The sequence below is a fragment of the Aotus nancymaae genome, unplaced genomic scaffold (assembly GCF_030222135.1).
Source record: "Aotus nancymaae isolate 86718 unplaced genomic scaffold, 86718_ANA_hifiasm-v0.15.2.pri h1tg000029l, whole genome shotgun sequence".
Classification (NCBI taxonomy): domain Eukaryota; kingdom Metazoa; phylum Chordata; class Mammalia; order Primates; family Aotidae; genus Aotus; species Aotus nancymaae.
The window spans coordinates 16018918-16028260 of NW_026988442.1; the positions used below are offsets into that span (position 1 = coordinate 16018918).

At 46.4% G+C, this 9343-nt stretch overlaps 1 protein-coding gene across 30 annotated transcripts in view; it reads left to right on the plus strand.

Annotated features, from left to right (window-relative positions):
- The window catches only part of EPB41L1 (erythrocyte membrane protein band 4.1 like 1), a 143070-nt gene extending 135292 nt beyond the window's left edge, over window positions 1–7778 (plus strand). For all 30 annotated transcript variants that reach the window (XM_064382363.1, XM_064382364.1, XM_064382370.1 and 27 more), the window contains one exon: window positions 4287–7778. In XM_064382363.1, the coding sequence (XP_064238433.1) occupies window positions 4287–4295 (9 nt within the window). In that variant the 3' untranslated portion in view covers window positions 4296–7778. The remainder of the gene's footprint in view (window positions 1–4286) is intronic.
- Window positions 7779–9343: the final 1565 nt, after the last annotated feature.

Sequence of the window (9343 nt, forward strand, 5' to 3'; positions counted from 1 at the left end):
ATACCTTGGTCCTTAGGGAGTCCCCATGCAGCCAGCTCTAGGAGCCACTGCTGCCAAGAACTCTGTACTGGGAATCCGGAAACCTGGCTCAAAAGCTATTCCGCTGACTGATGTGTGACCATGGGTCCATTTCTTCCTGCATGGGGACTCGGTTTCCTCATTTGTAAAATGAACAGGTGGAGCCATCCCCTTTCCAATTATAGTCCTCTGGCGATTTGCTTTCCTGGGGTTATCTGTTATGTGTTTTTCATCTCTTCTCCATCCCCTCTCTCACGCCTCCTCATCTTTCCCAGGGCATTCAGAACCAGGCCCCCAGGCTCCCGCCTTCCCATTTCCCTAGCCATTCAGAGCTCTCCTCTCGGCCTCCACATCCTGCCTGCCCTGCCACCATGCAGTCTTTCACATCTGCCCACCTGGCTGCTCCTTTTGCTGTCTCATTCCCTCCTCCTAGCCTCTCTTTAGTTCTTTCTTTGCTGCCATTGCCCCACGCACCACCATGCAGCATCTCTGTGTGTTCTGGGTTGTTCTGCAAAGGTCACCTTGTTTATGTTGCCCTGGCAAGCTGGCAGTTTCTCTCTCTTGCTTTTTCTGCCCACATGCTTTACCAGTAGTTATGGTCAAGTAGAACCCACGTCTGACTCGTAATACAGTCGGACTCACTCATTCTGGAAGATGTCTCTTCTGAATTAGAAAACTCCTTTTTAAAGTGCTTGGAAACATTGACTTCATGAATAGATGCCTCATGGTAACCCAAGGAAGAGCTCTGTAATCCTGCAGAGTCTCAAGCCCTGCCCTTTATTAGCTGTGTGACCTTTAGCAAATCATTTAACCTTTTCAGCCTGTGTTTCCTTGTCAGCCAAATGGCAGTGATCATCACAGTAATGACAATTGCCATAATTTATGGAAAGCTTACACAGTGCCAGGCACCAGGCCGTGCACTCAACACAAGTACTGTTACCTGCTCATTCATTTTACAAACGAGGAAACTGAGGCTCAGAGATGTTAAGTGGCTTGCTCGCAGTCATGAAGCTGTGAACGTGACTGATTAGCGAGTGAAACCCAACCTGTTAGACTAAAAAACCAAATGGTTTTAACCTTCTCGCCACACTCATTTTTCTTTTTCTCATTTTTTGAGATGAAGTCTTGCTCTTGTCGCCCAGGCTGAAGTGCAGTGGTGCGATCTTGGCTCACTGCAGCCTCTGCCTCCTGGGTTCAAGCAGTTCTCCTGCCTCAGCCTCCTGAGTATCTGGGATTACAGGCTAATTTTTTTTGTATTTTAAGTAGAGACAGGGTTTCACCATGTTGGCCACCCTGGTCTCGAACTCCTAACCTCAGGTGATCCACCCTCTTCGGCCTCCCAACGTGCTGGGATTACAGGGGTGACTGGCCCACACTCATCTTTCATAACATCTGTCTCATAGGGCTACTGAGATCATCCATGCAGCATGGTAGATAGCACAGTGCCTGGCACATAGTAAGTGCTTAATAAAAGTTCATTATGATTACTATTACTACTTGAAGTAGGCTAACAAAATGCTGCATGCAGGGTCCATACTGTGCTGTAATAAACCAAGAAGAAGAAATCATAGCACTGTATTGTTTAGATGTCTCTGGTACTTCTGAAGTGTCTGTGGGGTTACAAAGACATCCCACATACCCAGAATAATGATTACATTGACTTATAGGGCACCCACTTCATTAATTGATGCACAAACTTAAAGTGCAGCCTGTCACTGTAAGGAAAAAAATAAAAATAAAAAATAAAATATAAAAACCCCAATGCCCAGTTAGGATGTAGTAAAATTGAGTAGAAAGAATACTACTGAATTTTGACCAGCAGCCAGGCACAATGGCTCACACTTATAATCCCAGCACTTTGGGAGGCCAAGGTGGGAGGATTACTTGAGCCCAGGGTTTCAAGACCAGCCTGGCCATCATAATGAGACCTTCATTTCTATAAAAAATGTAAAAGATTAACTGGGTGTGGTGACTGGCACCTGTAGTTCCAGCTACTTGGGAAGTTAAAGCAGGAGGATTGCTTGAGTCCAGGAGGTTGAGGGTGCAATGAACTATAATTGTGCCACTGCACTCCAGCCTGGCAATAGAGCAAGACGCTGTCTCAAGAAAGAAAGAGAAAAAGAGAGAGAGAAAGAAAAAGAAAGAAAAGAGAGAAAGAAAAACAAAGGAAAGAAAAAGAAAAGAAAGGGGGAGGGAGGGAGGGAGGGGGAGGGAAGAGAGAAAGAAAAAGAGGGAGAGGGAGGGAGGAAGGAGGGAGGGAAGGAAGGAAGGAAGGCAGGCAGGCAGGCAGGCAGGCAGGCAGGCAGGCAAGCAGGCAGGCTGACTTTGGAGCTGGAAATACCTTGGGAGCTGTGTACCCAGAGGAACCTCTCTGACCTCAGTTTCCTCATCTGTAAAATGTCATTAATTTATAAATTGGAGTTGCTGTAATAACTAAAAAACACCTGTGATATACTGGATCATGTCTTGCCTACAGAAGGTGTTCAGCAAGGTGAACATGCTTCCTTGTCCCTCTGAGGTTTTTCTATGTTTAAGGGTTGAAGAGTGCGCTGAGAAAGTCAGACCATAATTGTCCACCACCAGCCTAGTGCCTGATGCTCTGTCTCCATGAGGGTGTTCATGTGGCTGGTCTTCATCTTCTCTTCCCTCCCTGAATTCTCTAAAACATCTGTCCCTGCTTCAGCTGACTCTTCATCTTCCCTCTTAAAGTTCTTCCTTCTTGAAGGTCTTGCTATGAGTGTAGAATGTCACTCATCTCACACAGAACCTTTTCCCTTCTTTCCCTGCAACCTCCCAGGTCAGAAATCTGGCTTCTGCTCCATCTTCTACCACTGACTTACCTCCTTCCAAGAGGGCCTGTCTCCCAAACGCCGCCCACAAGAGGGCAGCACTTGCCCAGCTTCCCAGTGCTTCCTAACCTTCCAAAATTGGTAAAAAATGGACCTGTTCCCAAACAGGAACCTTGGGCTCTAGTCTTGGTTTTGCCAACTTGCTAAGCCAGTGAAGTCCCTAGGTCTCAGTTTTCCTATCTGTCAAATTAGCCAAGAAAGATCTGTTTTCTGCTATTCCATTAGCACTTGACTGTATGCAAGCAGCAGAAATGATATTTCATGTGTTAAATGGTTTTGAGTAGTTGTTATGTGCCAGGCACAGTGTTGGACACTGAAAAGACAAGAGTCAAAAGACAGCCCTTGCCCCCAAGAAGATCAGAGTAGTGTGTGGTTAAATTAGCAACAGCAACCATCGTAATGATAAGAGCAGCCAGTATTTATTCAGCACTTACTATATGGCCCTTGCTTTGATTCCTCCCTGTAATAGGAGGCAGGACCCATTTTACAGAGGAAGCAATTGAGGCTTAAAGAAGTTAAGAAACTTGCCAGGCACTGTGGCATGCACTTGTAATCCCAGCTACTTGGGAAGCTGAGGCAGAAGGATCACTTGAGGCCAGTAATTCAAAGTGGTAATGTGCATTGATTATGCCTGTGAATAGCCCTGCACTCCAGCCTGAGCAACATAGTAAGACTCATCTCTTAAAAAATTTTTTTAAGTAAAGGAAGTTAAGTAACTCACCCAAGATTACAGAGCTGGCAGGTCAACAGAGTGGGATTTGAACTCAGGGAGTCTGGTTTCAGAGCCTGCTCCCTTAAACACTGAGTTTTGGAGCCAAACCTGGAAGCCAGGCTCCATTTCTTTATTTAAACATGGCTGTCTGTGGTTTAATCTCCAGGATACAGCAGGCCCACAGACAACAAAAAGGAAAAACAAATGAAAAATGAACATCTGCAATCATGACTAAACATTTCTTAAAACTGATAAAAGATAGGAAGAAAAAGTGAAATGATGATGGTCTTAGCTTCTCAGTGTTAAAGGACATTTAACACATTTTCAGGGCAAAGTACATCACCTCCCTGGAAACAAGTGAGCAAACACACATGGGCTCTGGAGTCTGACAGATGTGAGTTCAGTTCTCTGCTGCCACACACATGCTGTATGGCCTTGGAGTGCAGTGGCTATTCACAGGCATGATCATTACACATTACAGCCTCAAATTCTCACCTCAAGAAATCCTCCCACCTCAGCCTCCCAAGTAGCTGGGATTACAGGCGCAAGTCACCCTACCTTGCTGAGTCACAATAAAGGGCATACGGTAAAGGGTAGCAAAAACAACCTCTTGCCATATATTTAAAAACGAGTGACAGAAGTTACTAATGTTTCTTGTCCTCTTCCTTCCTTTACCCTTCTTTCTACCCCATACCTCTGGCTTCCAGGAATCCTGACCTCTGTGAAGAGATCCTGGCATTTCTGCTCCAACCCAAGCCAGAGAACCATTAAGAAGGGGCCTTCATTCTGGATTCTCCGACGCAACACCGACGTCCCAGCTGCGACGTACTGTCACTGACGAGAGACTGGGAAGGGAAAAGCATATATATATAGATATATAGAGATATAGATATATATACAGGAAACACCACGTCCTTGCACTGCTGCTGGGGCTGGCAGAGCAGTTGGCCGACAGCAACAACCAACATCTGAACACCTACATTTCCTTTGCAGACAAATTGAAGAACTGGTGGGATTTTTTTTTTTTTTCCAGGAAAAAAAATTATAATAATCATAATCCCTTGCTCACCCCTTTTCCCCTGCGAAATAACAAAAGCAAGCCAGACCACGATGATCGTAGAAGTCCCTCCCACCCTGGTTCTGCACGTTGCAGTTAGCAGACGAGTGATTCCATTTGTTCTTCTCCAGCATCTCTGTTGCCCACTCTAATGCAAAGGAAAACACTCACGCAGCAAAGCAAGAGAAGTCGCAGCAGCAAGACACGCACAGCCAACCATTTTCTGAGAAAGAAAGAAAGAAAATTCCCCACTTGGAAAGAAAGAGGAGGAACACTGGATTCTTACTTTCTGGATCTTGACACTGGGCTGCAAAATCCACCTTCCTCTCTCCCACCTCCCCTCACCCTCAACTCTCAATGTCTTGCTGTCATTTTCTGTCTCAGCTTCTTCCTCCCCCTTCCCCTACCCCACATGCCTCACCCTCTGTGTCCTGGTCCTGCTGAGGGCCACTGCAGATGACTCTCCTTTGAAATGAGAAAAAGGAAAGAAAGCAAGTACAGAAAACGAAGCCACAGGAAGGGAAGTAGACATTGTGTGTTTATGGTTTCTCATGATGAAGGTGCAGCTTGTAGGAGATTTGTACGAATGTGCTTTTAAGTTATGTATATTACATATAACGGGAAACAAATATTAAAATAAACAGTGCTGGTAAGTATGAAGCTGACATTCTAACATTGTAATTATCTGACTGTGATTGATGTATCCTGAGGTTCCTAGATCTCACTGAACTGGCCCAGCTAAGGAGACCTGGACTCTGGGTGTGGCTTGGCTCACAGTAGGGGCTGATGGGTTCAGTGTAGTAATACTGTGTGTGGTGTTTGTAATTGGTTGATTGGTGGGGAGGGGTGGGGCCCCATAATGGAGAGGTGGAGGTTTGGCAAGAAAGATGCAACACAGATGTTCCCAAAATGCCAGTCCGAGATGCCTTCTCCCTGCCCCCCAGGTAGTAGCAGTCAGGGCCTGGTCTGTGTTCAGGCACGGGGTCCCCAGTTTGGGACTCTGCTGCTGGAGTTCCCACAGTAGAGGTTCCTGGCTTAGTCCTCCTACCTCCCTATGGGGCTTGCCTTGGTTTTCAGTCTTCTCTTTCTCTCTCTCTCTCTCTCTTTTTTTTTTTTTTTTTGTTTTTTTCCACATCCTGCCCTTCCCTGACCCCATTGTAATAACCAACTCCATATATATCCAAAGGGAGGTGGTCTCCCAGCCATAGTAGAAGATGGTGGTTTGAACCTGTCTAAAAATTCTCAGCTCAGTCTTTTCCTCCACCCCCTCTGAATCATTTGTTCTGAATCATTTCTTCTTCTGGGGCCAAAGTAGCCATGGTAAGGAGGCTGCATGGGGCAGACCCTGAGATCCAAAACTGTATTTGCAAAGGGCTCCCCGTCCCAGGACAAAGCTGAGCGAGACAGGCGGTGCTGCTCAAAGGCTCCAGCTCTGCATCAGACCTTGGCTTTAGAGACCTCCCTCTCAGTCAACGTCTGAGCTCTGGGCTTGTGCCCAGAAATTGCCCCAAGACCACAGGAGCTCTTCAAGAAGCTCCCGTCACAAGCTGGGCATTGCCTTCTGCCACATGTGGGCTTCCTCAAGCCTGCCTGTCACAAGCTACTTCTCTGAGCTCAGCAAGTGCTCCTTGATAGGGGAAAATGTCCCACTGCACTGCTAATTTCTCAGTTCCATTTACCTCCCAGGCCTCCTTCTCAAGCAGTTAATAAAGTTATTCCACAAGTATTTACTGATTACCTGCTTGTGCCAGGGACTATTCTCAGGCTGAAGGAGAAGGTAGAAGGGGAGGGCGGAGCCTGAGAAGCCACCCGAGCCAGCTTTATATTTCAACCATGGCTGGCCCATCTGAGAGCATCTCCCCACTCTGGCCAACCTATTGGGCATTGCCTAGGGATACTCCCAGGTGGCCCAGATGTGCCCCCTTGGCTGGCTTGTCAGCGATGACATACACCTTAGCTGCTTAGCTGGTGCTAGCCTGAGGCAGGGCAGGAAATCAGAACAGTATTTGCTTCTCTGGGCAAGTGGGAAGTTCAGTGGGGCAACAGAATCAGCTGCATTCCCCGTGATGTGGGCCGGTGGGCCCACTCCAACCCCCCTGCGTGCAGCAGCACACTTTCCATACACCGGGTTCTTTCTGCAGTCCTGGTGGGAAAGCCACAGAACCTTCTTCCTGCCCTTCTTAACTTGAGAACTCTCTCTCTTTCTGGGTCGAGAGCTGGAGTGGTGGCTCCATCCTCTTTGGGCCAACTTTGGTCCAGGAACTCATCTTTGCAGGAACCAGGAGTCCTGAGCACACTGGACACACCTCAGAGGGAGGATCCTTGTTCTGAATTGTGCACCTGCCTTCAGGGCCGGGATGAGGTGATGAGGCTTAGCTTGCGGAGCTTGTGGGCCACCTGGGTTTTGGGAGATGGCCATCCCATGGATGCTCTGACCTTCCTTCTATGGAGACACAGGCAGTGCCACTAGGGAGGAGGGGACCTGCAAAGCTAGAATCTAGGGCACTGTTTCCTCCCCATCCTCCTCTTTGTAGAGAATAGAGATGTTTGTCTTGTCTGTCTTCAACCTACTTTTCTCTTTTTTTTTCTCATCCTCTGTGCTGCATCTCCACCCAGGAGATCATGTAGCATAGTGGAAAAAGTCCTGGAGGACGGTTGGGAGTTCTGCATGACCATCCTGGCTTAGCTCCTAACTCACCATGTGACATCAGGCTATCCCCGTTCTCCCTCTTGGGCCTCAGTTTCCCGACTTGCAAAATAAGCAAAGAGAACCAGATGCTCTCCAGGGTCTCTTTCTACTCTGCCATCTCACGGGTCTTCATTTTCTCTTATATTGTTTTCTCTGGATCTTTTCCATCCGAGGGTATAGGAAGTGTCAGGACCTGTTTCAGTTTTTGAATCCTATAAGCACATTCCAAGACTGGCCTGAAATTGCATGAGCAACATCACTCGATATACTTTTTTTTTTTCAAAAGCACCTTAACAACCAATTGCGATGCTGTCCTGTTCCTTTTTACTCACACCCTTCTCTCCTCTCTCGTCCCCATGCTCCCCCACCTCAGTGCTCTGTGCTGTATGCGTGTGCTCTCTGTTCTTGTATACTCAATAAAAGTGAAATAAATGTGTTTGATGCCGAACCATACTTCCTTGGCACCTCTCCTCTCTCCTGTCTCTGTCTCTGTCTCTCTCTCTCTCTCTCTGTCACTCTCTCTCTCTCTCTGTCTCTCTCTTTCTGACCTTGGCTACTGGTACAAGTTAGCATTGTGGGAAGGGCTAAAACCAAAGTGGAGACATCCCAACTTAGAACATGTTTATTCAACAAATAATTGGAGCTCAGGGTGGTCCAGGCCTTGGTGACTCTCCAGGCACAACACAAACAAGACGAAAGTCCCAGCCCTCCAGGAACTCACAGACTAGTGGAGGAAACAGATGCCAACACAGGCTGTCAGTTACAGAGTAATCAGCACTAGACAGGAAATACACAGGGAAAAGAGAAGTAAGGTCACTGAAGGAGACCACTTTAAATACGGTGGCCAGGTAAGGCCTCCCTGAGGAGGCGATCTGTGAGCTGAATGAAGAGAAGGATCAATCAACAAAGATGAGGAACTCAGGTGCACATTCTAGGAGAGGGGGACAGCAAGCATTCAGGCCCCAGGACGTGTAGGGGGTTGCTGAGCGGAGAAACAGCATGGTCCCTCCTCTTCCTGAAAGAAGAGTACCTACATTGGAGTCTCTCTTCCTGTAACCCTTCTACATTAGAGCCTAGTGGAAAAGAAAATACAACAATCCTCAACTTCAGCCTTTGCCCAAAACCTCTATATATGTTCCCATATCCTCATACCACCTGTCCCATTATTCACTTATTTTTATTTAAATTGACTCAGACCGAGTGCCTGAGTAATCCCAGCACTTTGGGAGGCCGAGGCAGACAGATCACCTGAGGTTAGGAGTTCAAGACCAGCCTGACCAACATAGTGAAACCCCGTCTCTACTAAAAATACAAAAAAAAAAAAAAAAAAAAGCCAGGCGTGGTGGTGCGCACCTGTAGTCTCAGCTACTTGGGAGGTTCAGCTGCAGTGGGAGAATCACTTGAACCCAGGAGACAGAGGTTGCAGTGTGCCAAGATGATGTCACTGCACTCCAGCCTAGGTGACAGAGACTCTGCCTCAAAAAAATAATAAAATAAAATAACTAAATTGACTCACTTTAAAAGCAACTGTATTTAAAAAGGAAACTATATTGTTTCCACAAATGAAAAGCTTATGTCATTTTCCAAGAAAGGAGATCTTCATAAAATAAATGCAAAAATACTAAAATTAAAAGCCATCATGCACGTAAAACCTAAACTCATCCCTAGACCACCTAAAGTGCACACACCACACTGCTTTTATTGCACCAAGCAACTCATCTCAGGCCACTTTGCTTTATTGCTGCAAATCTCCCCAGCGAGTCTTTTCCATGTGTATGTGTTTTTCCAGAGTTGAAGTCATCTTGTATATACCATTGCAAATACTTTAAAATATATATATCTTGAGCATTTCCTTATACTTTCAAATACCAAATACTTCTTTTCTTTGGAAAGATAATTCATTAAATGATAGACTATGCAGTGAAAGGTGATCCTTCAGCCTTCTCCAGATATCTGTCTCTTGTCAAAGGCAATTGCTGCGAGGAACATCATGAATCCTTCCCCGAATTTTCTCTGTC